General features: G+C 39.3%; 1 protein-coding gene across 4 annotated transcripts in view; it reads left to right on the forward strand.

The window, feature by feature from the left end:
• Positions 1 to 17531, forward strand: part of esrrga (estrogen-related receptor gamma a) — a 75576-nt gene extending 58045 nt beyond the window's left edge. For all 4 annotated transcript variants that reach the window (XM_071489061.1, XM_071489063.1, XM_071489062.1 and 1 more), the window contains exons 7-9: positions 6349 to 6455; positions 6565 to 6727; positions 11480 to 17531. In XM_071489061.1, coding sequence (XP_071345162.1) covers positions 6349 to 6455; positions 6565 to 6727; positions 11480 to 11724 — 515 coding nt within the window. In that variant the 3' untranslated portion in view covers positions 11725 to 17531. The remainder of the gene's footprint in view (positions 1 to 6348; positions 6456 to 6564; positions 6728 to 11479) is intronic.
• The last annotated feature ends 910 nt before the right edge of the window (positions 17532 to 18441 follow it).

The raw sequence follows: 18441 nt of genomic DNA on the forward strand, positions 1-18441 counted from the left end.
ATTGTGTGCTTTGATTAGAAATGTCAGTAAACTCAATTTGCACTTTCATAAAGTATCATTTACAATGTTTTTCATAATCTAAGTGACTATACACATGTATGTGTGTGTGTGTGTGTGTGTGTGTGTGTGTGTGTGTGTGTGTACGTGTGTGTGTTTGTAAGTGGGTGTGTGTCCTGTGTGTGTCTGTAAGCCCTCCTAAATTAGCTGGTTCTCTGGGTAGATTTGTTTCCATCTCGTTGCGCATCTCTGTGTAATTGGGTCAGCTGGTGGATGTGTTTGTGTGTGCATGTGTGTGTGTGTGAGAGAGAGAGAGCATTTGCCAGTGTGCTTGTGGTGTGCGTCTTTCCTTGTGTGTATTGTTTCAGCTTGGCCAAAGCCATCACAGGAGGTCCGTGTTCATTTGGGCCGGCGTCTGGCCGTATGGTGCAAAACAGTTTGAGATGTGCAGACAAACACACACACACACAAACACACACTCACAAAGCATCACAAGGGAGCACTCGCGTTGAACAGCATGCGACAATGTGCACGCTAACAAAAATTTTAACACAAACATCTACAGAAAGTGGTATGAGAAAGAGAGCACTAGAGCCACGTAACACTGTGTGCATACAGAACAGACACACACACACATACGCACATGCAGGGCAGTGATGTGCTGTTAACTGTTGGAAACTTCACGTGTTCTAATGCAATCTCTATCTCAGTGGGCCAGTAGACTTAAATCTGTCCCCTGCAGAACACAATACGTCTGCATGCTGCACACAGACAATCCACTATTCTCCTCTCGCCTACGATGAGCAACCAGACAATTATGAAACAGTTCACATCACAGTTCTCATGACCTCTTTTAAATACCTCCTATTAAACAGACTTGGTACACTGTGTCAAAACAATGTTCTTATGGTAAGTGCCTGTTACACTGATGAAGTGCTGTTGGGACACCACATTGTCTGCAATTGTATTATCTGTGTGATTAATATAACTGTCAGTCAAACAGAAAAAAAAGGGGAAAAAAAGTTCACTTCAATTGTTTATTGAACAACAACCCATGTTTGTTACTCTCACTGTATTCCAAAACCAGTTTAGCAAAAAAAAAAAAAAAAAAAAAAATGTGTGTAAAATATATTTGGTGAAGTGGTGTTTTGGAGAGACTGTCCTAGCACCACTGACCTATTCTGTGTGAGCTACGGTCTCACACTGGGGGTTAAATTGGAAGCTGGCTCATTCAGATCATATGTAGTCCATCAACATTAAGTTTACCCGCTTCACTGCTGGCAGCACTCTGACCACTTACACACTCACTCTTGTCTGAACACATTACCTCTTCCTTGTCTTTCTGAGTGGTCAGTCCCAATTCAACAATCAAAGTGCCTATGCAAGAGAAAAATTAATACTTTTTTATTATTTGGTGGTGCTTGTTAATCATTTTGAATTTTTCTTGTTTACAAAAATGACTTTTGCATACAGATACAAAACAAGGGCTACTGTAGCTACCCTGAAATAAAAGCCATTAAGAATGAAACTTAAAATGATCATGAGACCAACATTTTTGTATTTTCTATTGAAGAAAAAGGTGAGGAAGCCATCTAGAAATCTCAATTGTGGCATTGCTAAAAAGCTGAGACATTTTTGACTTGCAGCACACAGCTGAGCCCTCACAATGTGGTGTGTAAGAAATTATTGTATTGTATTGTCAGAGAGACTTCCGAGATCAAATCTTTGTGAAATACCCAATTCAGTGTGCATCAGACTTACAGGCTAATATCTTGTAATCATTAAAGATGTGATTTACTTTCACCTCTATAATTGTATATACTACAATATAAGTCATCTTTTTTACTATAGTGACAGCATGTGAAGAAAAGTCATGTGTTAATAACTGGAACCAGATCAGCATTGCAGCCAGTTTTTGCACCTGTCACATTAATCCACACACACCCGTGCAGACTAGCCTTCCTTGATGCATCAGTTACTGCAGACATACACAGGCATTATCATACAAACACACAGACTCACATGTACATAAAAATAGCTTCACATATGTCGCAAACTGTACACACACAAGGGTACAGGTACTCATAAGCATCACAATTGGTTCTCACTGGTTTCCATTTGCCCTGTAACCACAAGAAAACAAATATAGGCCTCTTGGACATGTGTGTTCGTGTGGGTCTATGTAGCAACTGGGGTGTGAGAGAGAGCTATCATGTGTGTGAGTGTGTGTGTGTGTGTGTGTGTGTGTGTGTGTGTGTGTGCGCGTGTGTGCCAGACTGTTGTGCAGTCTCGGGTGTAAACGTGCAGTCAGGACTCATTTGGCAGACAAACAGGCCGCAGGGTGGCTGGGGAATCGACGTGTGTTTGTGTGTGTGTTTGTCTTTATGCGTGTATCTGATAGAGCAAAGGGAAGAGAAAAAAGAAAGAGCGCAAGAGCAAGCAGCAGAGGTTAAGTCTGCGTGACTGCACTGCAGCCTATCTCTGTCAGACCAATGTATGGCACATGCAAACACACACATACCCACACACAGTACCTGTCTCTATCTAGACACAATGGAGCATCCTAATATATAACCTTATCCATAGGTCTATATACTACTAAATGGTTTTATGCTTAGTTGGAGTCATAATTATTGCCCCGATTATTTTCACTGGCAATGGATCCAGTCCAAGATGTTTTATGTCCTTATACCACACAAAACATGCTGGACGGTGGTCGGGGTGAAAGGTGGGCATACAAAGTACAAAACTTTGACACCAGAGAGTGTTTGGGTATGTGTCCTGATTTAACTTGTGCTTTGAGTTACCTAAACAAAACATAAAAATATGAATCATCCTTTAGTTGACACAAGCAGATACTGTAAGATATTGTAGGAAAAACCAGTGAAATGTGGCAGTGAACGTACAGATTTGTTTGGTTTATGAACCATTTGCTTCTATGTTGATTTGTTTATTAAAATGTTTTGTCTCTGGTCAGCATAAAGGTTTTTTTTAGGAGACAGGATTGCAGTTTCACACAGTCAAATTAGAGGAAAGCAAAGCACAAAAGACGAGAGGTAGATGTATGACAAGAGACTGTAGATCCTCTGTGTTAATTAAACTGGTCGTGTTCACTCAACAGCAACACTTTTATTAAGTTAGACAGTATTTGGGTTTGGACATTTCATGTAGACTGTGAATAGATTTCTTATCCACACTTTAGGGAAACAAATGCTGAGAATATATAATATTGTAATATACCTCATTCCAAAGACATAAGCATTTGTCCAGTAACGGTGTCTAGTGAACACGTGGCTTTGTATGTTTTTTACATTATATGTTAATATGTTTAAGCTGGTGTGCAAACGGCAAACAGCACACCAGCTGGAAAACAGCCACACAAACATAAACACACACATACTTCCACACATAGTATGAGATGCCTTATCAACAATGGGCAGAAAGGAAATGTAATTAGAACCAAATAAGGAACCTTCCTTTGTCAAGTGAAATCACAGGTATGAAAGGAAGGTCTCCACCCCTCCCACCACCACCATCTCTCCTTCTAACAACTCTCCTCCTTTTACTTTCTTCTCTCCTGCATCTCACCCTTTCTCGTGCTCTCTCTCTCTCCCCATCAATACCTCTCTCTCTCCATCATCAGCACTAAATTCCCATTGATGTTTCTTTTCTTCTGCTGTATCGATCGCTTCATGAGAAGGAGGGGAGGAATGGAGGAAGGGAAGAAGGGAGAGATGGCGTTATCTGTTAATTAATTTGTCCTGAAGCCGGCCGCCTATTAATCAGACAGATAAGAGGCATTGGATGGCTGAACGGCGCAGACAGGCTGGTGGGGAGGGGAGGGGGTCAGGGAGGCACACATACACGCACACACACAAACATACAGAAATACACACAGATAGAGACGCACATGTAGAGACTCACAGAAACATATGCATGGGAATGTAAGCATACACGAAGAATACGAACATGCTGATGAAACACGAAGCCACACTCACAGTGCAATTATGTACATTATGTTCAAATACACAATATAAGCCTACACATTTACAAATCCATACAAAATGCTTTCACTCACCACACACACACACACACACACACACAAACCACATCCTGATAAAAATCATTGATGTGCCTCAATAAGAAGGTGCACTTTCAGCTCAATAAATTAATCACAGGGGTTTTAATTATTGGTGTTTCCTAGTCTGTGTGTTGGTGCACATGTGTGCAATTTATGTGTAATTAAGAGGGAGATGTTAGGAGATGGCAGGTATGCCCTATTATAAACGAACAACTGGTCATGCAGACATGTTTTTGATACACTTTTCTTTACCTATAATGTAGTTGTGTGTACTCACCGTGTGTGCCTCCACTGCCCCCAGATCAAATTCCACCAGAGAGACACACACACAGAGACAAGTTAAAACACACAACCAGTGACACCATTAAATGATATTAACCCCTTGCTCATGTCTTCTTCTCTTCACTTGACCCTGGGGTTTGAACAGATTCAGTGTGAGTTTGTGTGTGTGTGTGTTAATTTTAGCAATGCCAGCGCTCATTTCCCCTGCCCACAATGATTGGTGAAGTCCTAAGGCACCCCAACCCCCCCAACTCCCACCCCCCACCCCTACCCACCACTACCCCCCCTCACCCAAAGACATCTGCCTCTGTGAATGAGATGTATGTGTACGTGTGTGTGTGTGTGTGAATGAAGACCCCCTTAAGAAATTCACCTCTAATCCCTTCTGATGATTTCATTAAGTAGAAGAACACACTGCCAGTTGGCAACGATACTTCTCCCTTCACTGTGGTGTGTGTGTGTGTGTGTGTGTGTGTGTGTGTGTGTGTGTGTGTGTGTGTATCAATCATATGCATTTGGATTCATTCCAGTATGTTCCTATATGACACTGTGTGTGCATGCACAGTAGTGACTACATACTGTATATATGTGTCAGTGTGTGTGTGTGTGTGTGTGTGTGTGTTGGAGATGTTAACAGTTGTACAGACTGAATTAGAGCACATTACAAACAACAATAGCCTGCAACCTGGACATAATGAGACGCCTGCCACTACCCATCAACACACTGCGAGATAAGAGCTCCGACCACACATGCACACACACAAACATACCAACACACACGCACTATCGCACACCTACCATCTCAAGAGGAGACACTCCACAGCAGATGTTGTTGAAGAAATATCCTCCTTCTCATCTGCCTGCTTCTCCTGGCAGGATGCGCCTCTAAAACACACACACACAAACACACGGTGGAGGGCTGCAGCGAGGTCTGACAGGTGTGCTCACACGGGCCACTGTCTTTGCCTTTCCTATGAAAGCTCACACACACACTTAGGCAGACAGGCAGGTGTGAATGGACAGGTGTGTGAGGAGAGGACAGCTGTGAGGAAAGGTGTGAGTGGGCAGGTGTTCCATTAAAGAGACAGACAGACAGAAAGACAGACAGAGAGAGAGAGAGACAACAAGCATGAGACTGGTGCACTTAAGTAAGAACGTAAGTGAAAGATGATAGTAGAAAAAAGAGCCAAAGAAAGTGAGAGAACAAGGGAAAGGAAAAAAACTGACCAAATAATCAAAAGGCAGAAAGAAAAAAATGTGCCCAGAGAGACTCAGATAGGACACACAGACAGATGTATCAAGATGGCTGAGGAAAAAAGGTGAAGCCAGAATGAGAAACACAGATGGTCAGTCGTAAACAGACACTGACAGATAAAAAGGCATGGATTGCGAATTGGAGAGACAGACAGATATAGACGTAGGCAAATAGAAAGACATGGACTGACATCGGAGAAAGCAGTAGTTTTGAGGCCATAGCAGCAATTAGTGTGTGTGTTTGTGTGTGTGTGTGTGTGTGTGTGTGTGTGTGTGTGTTTTAGCGGTGCAGCAGCGATTGCTAGCATTGATCCATGGAGGTTGTGTCAGGGGGAGATAAGACCTGCCTTTCCCCAGAGAACAGCCCTGGGCACAGGGGAGAGAGGAAAAGGAGGTGGAGGAGAACTCTGGTCAACAGGATGGATGGAGGGTGGGCAGGGAGGCGAGGGAGGAGGTCCGATCTTGACCCTCTCACTAGCTTTAAAACAGGCTCTATTCTCTTTGATTCCCTTTCCTCTTTGTTAGTTTCACTTTTAAATGCTAATTCATTTACTTTAGCAGCGTTACCGAGCAATGGAAACAGCATCACTGCAATCATATTTATCACTGCCAAACTGTTAAAAAAAACACACATAGTGTGATATAGTAAAAACCAGTGTAACTCTGAAGTGTTCTGGGGTTAAAATTTCAAATTAAAAATTTCTCCTGCTTTTCTTTAATTCAATCTTCCCCAGGTTTCTCCACGCTGTCTTTGGCAGACCAGATGAGTCTACTGCAGAGTGCATGGATGGAGATCTTGATCCTGCGCGTTGTGTATCGCTCACTGTCCTTTGAAGACAAGGTTAGTGTCTTTGGCATCATGTTTGTCTCTTACTCTCATGAAATCTATGTATTTATGGACATATTGCACATGTTAATTAGCCTCTCCACCTCTCTGTGTTTCTCTTTAGTTGGTGTACGCTGAGGACTACATAATGGACGAGGACCAGTCAAAGCTAGCTGGACTTCTGGACCTGAACAACGCCATCCTCCAGCTGGTCAAGAAATACAAATCTATGAAACTGGAGAAGGAGGAGTTTGTCACTCTCAAGGCCATCGCTTTGGCTAACTCAGGTTTGAAATTCTGATGTTCTTGTCCGTGTGTTTTTAGTTTGTGACCACATGACTGGGACCTGTGTAGAAAGAGTTAATCCTAGAAATCTCCAGTCCCTCAGGACTCATTTAACTGAATCATCAAAGGACTGATTTGAATAGTCTGCATCCAAACACACACACGATACATACTTTCACTCAAACACAGATGTTGCAGATGTTGCAGTTGTCAAACCCTCTACCTTCTGTTAAAGTCACACACAGTTGTATCATCGTCCTCTTACTAGTCACACACATACCTTAAATTTTACGCATGCATACACACACAGACGCACCATACAAACGCACACACATCTTCAACCTGAAGCCAACCCCCAAACAAAGTGACGATCCCTTTTACAATTAGCATAGTCGTCTCTTCAGATGCCTGTTAAATAAGGTGAAATCATTAGAGCCCAAAGTCTGTCGATAAAGCCCCCTCTCTGATGTGTCCAGCTGCATCGACAGCTGACTGACACACGCGCGCACAGACACGCTCACACACACACACACACACACACACACACACACACACACTGTCTCTCTTTCACACACACGCCCTCTTCCTCCCATGACCCGTCTTTTGAACTTTGTCTTGGAAGCCGGCCAGCTCTTCAGTACTCTTTAATTACAAGGGGGGAGCTGTCAATACAATGTGTTTAAATGGGAGAATGCAATGGGAGAGCTTTGAATAGGGAGGGAGGGGGCCTTTTGTTCAGATTCTGCCATCATCAACACACATGCACACACACCCCAACACCTTCACACACACACTCACACACGCACACATGTTCTCTCAGAAATGCCAGAGTTTCTTCTCTCTGATATAAACACACACTCACATTAGTGTGTACTTAAATGTGAACCACTGAGAAATGTTTGCTTGCACACATACAGTATCTACTGCCATGCACATGCAGAAAATATTGACATATTGTTTTCCTGTGGGCTATGTATGACAATCAATCTCTTGGCTCTGAACATGTGTGTGTGTGTGTGTGTGTGTGTGTGTGTGTGTGTGTATTTGCGTTTGTGTGTGTGTTAGTGTATGAATGCTGCTGACTGAAAGCTGAGAAAACTGGCTGGAACTGCTGGCTGGGACAATAGTATTGATAATCATGGTGATGATTATGATGAATTATTTGGCATTACATGGAACTTGTTGCCTTTGAGCCCAACGATGTCCAAGCTGGGGTCAGAGGGCCAGTCTGGTTTACACATCATTGCAACCGATTACAAGATGAAAATTAATAGTTATGCAGTACAGTGTTGAAAGAATCTGTTCACTAACAGCAATATTTCATTTTTAATGACAAAATGTTGCTGATAATTATTACAATGTCTTTATATTGTATGGTTTATTACAATGAAAACATTCAAAATCACAAAATTACAACACCTGACCAACTGTCACACTGCGTGTACAGTTTCATTCTGAAGGTGGAAATAACACATTGTTAAACTCTCTCTGAAGCTGAAACACACCAGTTAATCACACCCAATAATTAAACATTAAAAGATTATCCAGATAAATTTCAAGAGTAGAGATCTTGCCCCATTTTTGAGAAAACTCACATTTGAAATAGTCGTTCTTTTAACTGATTGAATTGGAAACAGCTGACACCCAAATAAGAACTTTGCATCACTGGCCAGACTCTGTAACTGCTCTTCAAGACAACAGAATGCTAGCATTAGCATTTTGAAGGGCACTGACACTAATTAATTCACAGGATGCTAATCGTCTGCATTAATGAAGCCAAGCCTTAAGAAATGTTAGCAAACGTGCCCCACATGTAAAGGCAGCTAAACTAGCCATGGGAAACAGGAGGCACGTGTGTGTGTGTGTGTGTGTGTGTGTGTGTGTGTGTGTGTGTGTGTGTATATATACGCATGCATTCATTTATGCATGTGTGTGCATTGTGAGTTCCATGTTAACGTGTGTTTTAACAGCTTCTTGTGCTTGTGCTCATTAACGTCTGCTGTTTTATTTGTGAGTGTACTGCAGGTCACAGCACAGGCAGCAGCCGTGTCTACCAGCCTAAATACCAAACACACAATATTAATCAAAAACTATTTGAAACTCATTAAACTTCAGTTTAACTTATGGTAATTATAGACTGTGCTTCAGGAAACCACTTATTATAAATCCAAGAATAAAGAGGAGAAGGGGACTGTTTTTTCATTGTTACTGACATTAATGCTCATTCACTTGTAGATTTTGTAGATGTGCATTGCATGCTTGTCCTGCTTTATTATGTTTGCTGCTTTATTTTGTATAAATTTTATTCATGTTCATTATGTTCATTTTACAAGCGATTCTGTATAAGGCGCAGATTAATAATTGCCCTAAAGTTGTTTGTAACAATGACAAAGAATGTTTTTTTCAAATATTAGTTATACTGACAAAAAAAGAGATCTGAAAAACAGTAGTTTTTACAGTTAGTAGATAATCTTGTATGTTCTGTAGATACAAACAAGTGTAAATATGAAATTAAATGACTCTCATTAACATATATATTTTCCCCTCCCTCACCATTACTAATGCTCTCCACAAAGCAAAATATCCTCATACAGCAAAGTAGAATAAAAACCCGGACAAGTGACTCACCCACTGTTTTTTAAACCAGGAAAGAGTAGAAAACAGATGGAAGCTGAGTTTTTTATTGATCCCTATAGAATCCAGCCCACTGTCTGGTCCTGCATACTGATACATGTATTACACTCTATAGATCCAACCCCATGTATTTGATTGTGTTTTTGTGTGTAAGTGTGCACATTTAAGTGTAGGTGGCTGTGTTAACACATTTCTATGTGAAATTTATTTTGTCTTCCCAGTATAATTTGATTTTTCACATCATTTAATGTAGGTTTGTGTACATCCATGCTTTAACCAGGGTTTGTTTGTGTGTGTTTGTGCATGTGGATGGTGTGAAAATGTGTTTGAATTAGAAGTGATAAGTGATGGAGGGATGACAAGTCAATACAGTATGACAAAGGCCAGAGTTGCTCTAGCAGACAACAATGCAAAAGCTTAACAACATAATATGGGGTCAGATATAAAACATTGAACTGAGTCCAGTAGAATTCAATGAACATGCAAAGACACGCATATACACATTAGCACTCTGACATGTTGCTATCAAATAAAACAGTTACCCTAAAGGAAAAAGGGAAAAGTGAAGTGGCTTTGTGATGAAAGGTCATAACAAAAGTTATCAACCAGAGTTTGTGCACCACTGACATGTTACATATTCTCCCAACTGCCGATATACATACAGTGTTTTCTGAGAGCCTGATGCAGTTCCTGTGTATGGAGTTTATATAGAGCATGCAACTGCATTAGATGTGTGTTATCATAAAGCTGTAGCAATTGTGTGTGTGTGTGTGTGTGTGTGTGTGTGTGTGTGTGTGTGTTTGTGTGTTTGTGTGTGTGTGTGTGTGTGTGTGTGTGAGTGTGTGTGTGTGTGTGTGTGTGTGTGTGTGTGTGTGTGTGTGTGTGTGTGTGAGTGTGTGTTCATGTAGGGATGTTTTGGGGGAGTGCCCATCAATAGTTGCCTTGTGATTATTATTTAACATGCATGTAGTCATTGATCGGAGACATTGATCGGAGGTTGGGAGCTAAAGGCCAGCTCACATTAAGAGTTTGCCTCCCTAAGGGGCAATATGGAGCATTATTACTCAGGGACATTCTCAGCCTTTACAGCTACAAATGCTGAAACACACCTTACATGCCAGCTCAAAGAGAGATTACAGATGTGCATGCACACACACACACACACACACTCACACAGACTCTCAGGTGTTCCTGCATCTCTCCATCATTCTACAAGTGTATTTATTCTTTCTCCGCCTACTCGTCTCTTTCTCCATCCATTCATCACACCCACAGATCCACACTTTAAAGACAGGCAACAAAGCACCTGAATTTAAAGCCCCGTTCCTGGATAGTTTTCACTATAAATTGTAGGTTTTAAATTTAAAAATGAATGCAGGCATTTTGAAAGGGTGTGTTACAAAGCACTACAATCATAACTGTACTTTGAGGGTAATGATTAACAACTAATCTCTTCAGTGTGCAAAATAAAACACAGATGTTCTTCATTGATTTATAGTGAAATGCAAGTATTTAAGTAGTACGTATTTTGCACTTGTGTAATATACAGTATTATTACTCCTTAAATTAGTAGTAATTTCAGACCCTGAGCTATGGTTTTCCTTTGTTCATGTTTGGAGTCTTTAGCACATTTTCCCTATTGTGGTACTGGGCAATAACACAGCAGACAGAGGGTGCACAGGCACTGACAAAGACTCATACTGCAAACATCTTTTGAAAGAGTTGTGGGAACTCCACAGTGCAAGACACTAGGCTGATGCCTGCTTATATATATTTATATATATATATATATATATATATATATATATATAAATGTATTTCCGCATTAAAAAACAAACAAACAAAAAAACATTTGCACACAACCATCCAGCTTCTCCCTAAATGTCCAATGGTTTTACATTTAAATGATATGCTAAAATTAATTAAATCTTTCCTATTTTCCTTTTATTTGACATGTCTGAACTAAAATACATAGCTATGCAATGACAGAGAAGGGAGACGATTTAGCCAATAGGACATAATTTTTAGACAGAAGTGGGTCAGAATATATTCTACAATGTTTGTGTATGTATGTGTTCTTTTCATGATATATGTATGTATTTTCTGCCCTCTTTCTTCAGACTCCATGCACATTGAAGATGTGGATGCAGTGCAGAAGCTACAGGATGTGCTTCACGAGGCCCTGCAGGACTACGAGGCTTCCCAGCACCAGGAGGATCCCCGCCGGGCAGGCAAGCTGCTCATGACCCTCCCCCTGCTCCGCCAGACCTCCACCAAGGCTGTGCAGCACTTCTACAGCATCAAGCAGGACGGCAAAGTCCCAATGCACAAACTCTTCCTGGAGCTGCTGGAAGCCAAGGTCTGAGGACAGGAGAGTAGATGGAGGACAGCTAGACACCAGTCTGAACCACCTGAGCTTCACCTCAAATTCTAAACAGCAACTTTGAATGACCTCTTGCTCTTTTACACGCACACACTCTTACCCACATGCACACCCTCACAGAAATATGTTCCTGAAGTATGTCTGCTGACGCACCCCCCTTTGAATAAACAAGTAATATAAACCTCTTACCTGAACCCCTAAAACTTCACCGTCTTTGAGAAAAGGGCGCTCACTTGACCTTCTGTTTTGGGGACAATGCTGATGGACTGACATGCCCCCCCCCCCCCCCCCCCCCCATTACCAAGGGAAAATGATACTTCCTTTTAAAACTAACATAAAAGTTCATCATCACATAACAGTTTCCACGGTGATACCGAACACTGATGATGAACAGTCACTTATGCATTTAATAACAATTAAGATGTTATTAATGACAAACATTTAAATGAGGACACATTTAAAAGAAACTGAAAACTCTTCATTTTAGTTCTGAGAGACTCTAAGACTGCACTCGTGTCTCCTTTTCCCCTCCCTATTTCCCGCAACAGAGTTTTTTATGTGTTCAAGAAAAAAACGAGTGGGAAAAAAATGAACACAAAAGAAGCATTAACGTTATTAACGTTTGTTGTCAAATTATGTGTACAATGAAATTTGGATGGATGGACAGAAAGAAAAGAAGAGGAGATTTGCCCTGCCAAAGAATGGAGCTCATCCATTCAGAGGATGCCAGCAAACTTTACTGTCATAACCCAAAACTGTTTCTGGTTTGATCTACCAGTGGCTTTCAGTCCTGGGCTTCAGAGTACTGCTGGTTTTCTGCCCCACCAGTTATTTAGAATTGTGGAGGTTAGAAAAAAAATCAGCAGACTTTCTAGGATCAGGATTGTAAGCCACAGCTGTAAACACTTTCTGGTTCTCCCTAAATTCAGTTCCTGGTTTCCCATGAATCCCCTACTTCAACTATGACTTTACTATTTGTTGTATTTGTTGAGGACCAGTGACCCTGGCCTCCCAAACCTGTCAGTATTATCACAGTATCAGCATTTGTACACTTAACATGGCTGAAAATGGTTTCAACTATTCTAACCACTTGGGGAATGATTAACTAATAGTTAATCAGTAAAAATATTACTTACAAATAACAGAACAAGACTTGATCTATGCTCTCAAGAATAGATTCCTGCGTGGCTAAGAGGCAGATGTAGGCTCAGTTCACATGCTCTATGACGCTATATATTCTGTCAAACACTCCTCTCGTGCTTGGACATCTGTTTGAGACATTTCCAGCTGCTCAGTGGCCCAGGTTTGCAGCTCTCCATGTACCAGTTAGTCGAGATTTCAGTCTGTCAATGAGAATAGTGCCATTAAGAATAGTCCAGCTCATGCTCATTACCCAAACTTAAAAACATCACTTTGGTACTTCCTCTCCTTGCTCCATTGCATTCACAACTTCCAGCTCATCTCTTGTGTCAGTAGAAAGATATTTCTGTGATTCATTCAGCTAAAGATGAGGGAGCATCAGTTACTCAACGCAATACAATCCAGAAGGAAAGGTGTGCTGACAAAACTGACTGAAAAACAACTATTGTTGCTTTCAAACTCCTTTTTTTTTTTCTTAATTTATATCTTGAAAATACTCTTAGCGATGATACCAATATTAGGATTGTAAATAATTGTCATCCTGTATATGACATATACCACGGCTTTGTTTTTGTTATTGATATTGTCTTCTTAAAACTGAATCAATCAATATGTCTTTCCTTTTTTTCAGCTTGACCACTGTCAGCAATTATCATATATATATATAAATATAACAAGTAATAATGTATTAACAAATCAGCGTTTATCTTAGAAACTCTGAGCAATAGTGGTTTTTAAAGGAGGGGTTTGTGCATATGGACTAAGTCTGCAATATTAACATAATGTGCCAGTCTTAAATTTGGGAGAGAGAGAATGTGGATTTGAGGAGAGTTTGTAGCTTCTCTTTCTCTCTGTGTAACTTGCCATAAGCTATTAGATAACAGTCAATTATTCCTTTGTTAATAACACTTAGGCAGGAACAAATATGGACCAGGAATGTCAGTATGAGGTTTTAATGCTGCTGTCACATAAATGCTACATGAGTAATGGTCAGTACGAGGGTTAAAGAGGTAAAACAAGCAGCTAAAAACTAAAATATACAAACACCCAGTTTGCAGTTATCACATGGTTCTGATGTTTGCACCTTTTTTGTAACCAGGCACTTTTTGCTGTCATGTTTAATCTGATTAAAACAAGACAGCTATTCAAAATCAACAGTTTAGGAATACACAGTTTTTGTCCATTTTCAGTTTAAGGTGAATGTTTTTTTAGCCATGTGAGTGTGGGGACCATCAGAATAACCAGATTAAATCTAGATTTGTACTGAGGGAAACAGCGCTAGCAAAAACCAAACATTATCCAAATAAAAATGAATTAATTAAAAACAAAAACAGAAGACATGACACTGACAGTTTCTTGTTAGCTTGCTATTCAACATTGTTGTTAGACATTGTATTTTAAAGTTACAGAGAAAATAAGGTGTTGTAATAGTAAACATCAATAATCTTATGTACCAAAAATCTCAACTAATAAAATTCATAAAAAGAGACCTACAGACTATTACTACTGCTATTCTTGACTTTAATTATTTCAGCTAAACTCGTAGCTTTGAGGGACTCAAAATGGAGATAATATTACAAAAGACATCAACAAAACTGTTGCCTGTTAAATTTAACGAGAATAGAAAAAAAAACTAGAAATGAACAGCTAAAGCTAACCACAAACTGTCCTACATTTACAGTCAAGCAAAGAGACGTTGATTTCATTGTTATAGCAAGAATGCATCTGGTTGACTGATTACAGCTTTAGCAGTTGAAGACAGTCAGTTTTTTATATCATTATTTATGTAATTTCTAAAACCGAATAAGAATGCCAAAACATGTAATTTAGATAATGGTGTAATCTAATATTAAATGGCAATTTATCACAGCTGAGAAGTGCTGCGGTTTAAGTGTAGTTGATCTCTAACATCACACGCTCTGTATCAAGCATCAGCATTATTAGTAAGGGGTATTTTCTCAGCCTTCTTAAACATTGTATATTGTAAATTATACAGATTATAATTCTAACATAAGACATTTTATTGGAAACAAAATCAAGAAAAAAAGAAAAAAAAAAAGTAGTTCAGCCTCGATGTGTGTTTCATGTTTGCTGTTTTTTCTATCAAGAAAAACACTTTTTTTCTTGTTTTTTTTTTTGGTTTTTTTGGGGGTTTTTTTTTGTTTTATCTGTTTTTGTTTTAAAGTCCTCTTTCTGTTTGATCCCTTCCTCCTCTGTTGAGTCCTTTATGGCAATGCCGTGTGCTTTTTCTTGTGGTGATTCCCGTTCTTGTGCTGTGTGCTTCTTCTTTAGACAACACAGAGTAGACTAGAGGCAATGTTGTCTGTCAGTCGGATCAGTCCACTGGGGGTCTGGGAACCGGATTCTCAAACAATGAACCGAACCGGATATAAGGCTCTTCTTCTAGAAACTTAACTAGACCACAAGGATCAAATTACAGTATTCATCTTCACCAAACTATACATAAATAATTAAATATTTAGTATCTAAATGAGGAAACACCTTACAAGTATTTAAAAAGGGATCATTTGTGTAACTTTCCTGTAGAGTAAACAATATACTGTATATCTTTAGGTTTAAATAAAGATGAAATGAAAAAGGACATTTGAGTAATACAGAACTGTAGGTGACTCTTTTTTGATAAACTTGCTGTACATAACTGCCTTCCATACAGCTCAGCTCGGTCATTATCTTTACTGTTTCAGCAGGCAAAAGGAGAAAATATGAAGATTTTAAAAAACATTTTTTTCCCTTTAACTATTTCCATTGTTTCCTACTTTTCAGCTTATTTTCAGGTATATAACTTGCTTTAAAAAGTGAACCTGGCAGATGACGGACAGAAATAGCTTTGGTTTGGGTTGCAATGTTAAAGAAAAAGCTTAACATATTTAATTCGCTCTTGCTGGTCCTCTTTACAATAGATTCATTACATTGCAGGGAAATGTGTCTGCACTCAGCTGGAATTAGACCACAAAATTAAGATCAAATTTTCAACAATCTTTAAGAGACATGTTATTATACTCACTGTTCATCCTGATACAAGTGTATAGATTGATATTCTGCACTACAAATAGCATAAATTCAAAGGTCTTAAACATGAGCATATAGAGGAAATATGCAGAAAACATATTTCACATCTGCACACACCATATTTGTAGGCAAAGTCCCTGATGACAGAGTTGAATTTCATATTCTGATTGTAACTTAAAATACTGTCTCATTGTCAAAAGATGGTAATTCTTACCATCAGCTGTACATGAATCTATATACAGTTTATGAAAGAAAGGTGCTCTTGTCTTACTATTGTTTCCTTCTGTTATTGTTATTATTTATTTGTCAGTTGTCAAACCAATCACGTGCACTCCTGAGCAACTCAACACAATGAAAGATGTTACACATCTCTCCAAGGTGACTAAGACTGAGCTGGATTTGGTTTTAAATTCTAAAGAAGCTAAATTCATGATATTGGGAAATAATGATATGTAAAAATCTTTCCCAAATTGACTTATTGGTGCCAATCAATTAAAGTTTTGCAAGTTGAATTATTTCAGATGACTGAAAAAGAAAAAGCTTCTACCAGCTTAGATCAGGAGGGAGACTGTGTGTTTCTTTCATAAGTTTTGATATAACTTGCTGCTTATAGCCTAGATATTAGCCTAGATATTATTTAGATGTACAGGACAGATTTTTTTTTTCCTTTTTTTTCCTTATTAAAAAGCAATATTTTGATGGCTGTACAATGATGAGGCAAGAGTTCCACTTGTTGCACTTGTTGGGTTAAAGATCCAAATGCTGATGTATCTATTGGAATTATTCTGCTGTTAGTGTTAAAACCATATAAATAACAACAAACCAAACTGGTATTTTCTATGAGGAGCAGTGGAAGGACTGTCTGTCTGTTTTTGCAGAGCCATTGATAGAAAGAGTTTGACCTGGTTGCACTTTGGGCACTGTGTTATCGCCCTCATCTGGAACTTAGATCCATTCGCTGCAAATAGTTAGAACGGGGTTAGGGTTAAGGTTGGGGGACAAGTTATGTAGCCATATAGCGACAAAGCAGGATTGTCCATCTTCCATGGCTGCCCCTGAAAACTGCTAAGGCCAAACTGTGTCTATCTACAGCTCTGCAGTGTTTAGTCATTTAGTTGTATTTAATCCCCTAATGTAACTGCCACTTGTGCTGCAGCTGAGACTGCAGTCTGAATTTGCAAATATAAAGAAAAATATTTAAGGGAGAGAGAAAGTTGACACATTTGGATAAAAAGGAGATTTAAGGATAAAACAGACCCTTGCATAGTGGAAGAGTTGTTGATGAGAGAAGACCCTGTAGTGTTAATAAAAACATGTCTGTAGATTTTAGATGTGCTTCACATCAGTAAACTAAAAAAAAAAAAAAAAAAAAAAAGATTAACAATTACCTGTATATTTTTGTGACGTGTATCATACAAGTGTGCTCCAACAATAATGTCCATTTGTGTAAATGTATTTATTTCACATTGTATATATTGTTCAATGCAAAAAGAGAGACCTATGATTCTGTAACTTAAACTACTATGGGTTGAAACATTACATGTGTTACTCCAGACTATGCCTTTCAGGATTATTACAGTAGAGCAATATCAATTAAAACCAGGCTTCCAGTTTTGAAATCTGTCTTGTTTCTCTGATTCTTCACACATTTTGTTGTTTCAGATGTGGATACATCAAAGTTTCTTTGCTAGTTTCAGACCATGGGCATCTTGGTCTTAAAATGAGGTGCAGTCAGGCATGTTTTTGGCACATTGCTATTCTGAGGTAGCAGAAAATGACTGCGCGATTGACCAACACAAACCTGGTCTGAAGTCAATGGCACAGTATTTTACTGTTATTTTAAGGGCACGTCCTGACATAACTGTACCAGTTTTGCCATTGTGCAGCCATTAATTATGATCATTCACTGTGTTTGCCTTCATTAAATCACCTGAAAATGACACCAGGCTACACTATAACAACACATATCTCTAGATCTACATACATCAGACTGATCAGTTATAACTCCATAAAACCACATGCACCTGGGCCTGTTGGGTGGAATCCTGCTGTTGCCATAGACAGTCTGCCCATGTGCTCTCACTTTGCCAATGAGCAGATCAGCGTTCTTTCTTACCACCTGGCAAATCCACCATGGAATTAAAGGGAATGGGAGAGGGCACTTTTGGTTTGGTTTGTTCCATGTTACTAATTATTAATTAGAAGACTATACAATCCCTTCGAACCAATGCGCCTGGCGCTACTACCTGTTTTTTTTCCACCTTTAAACTAGCAAAAGTGGATTGGGACAAACTGTGAATGCATTTTCTCCGTGCACTTTAGACCATGCGCTTAGATTGTTAAAATAAGGCCCATAGTCTATCCCAGGATAGTTAACAGAGCTATCCAAGAATTCTTTTTGTAAGGAAACATTGACTTAGTTTTGGTCTACACCTGTTAGGTGGAGAAGAGAGCTATAAGATTAAGGTGAGAGCAGCCCATATCTGGCATAATTTTTGACTTAACAGTTATAATTCACATAGTACAATT

Source organism: Trachinotus anak, unplaced genomic scaffold (assembly GCF_046630095.1).
Source record: "Trachinotus anak isolate AG129_WGS33_773 ecotype Australia unplaced genomic scaffold, CSIRO_AGI_Tana_v1 ptg000011l, whole genome shotgun sequence".
NCBI classification, from domain to species: Eukaryota; Metazoa; Chordata; class Actinopteri; order Carangiformes; family Carangidae; genus Trachinotus; species Trachinotus anak.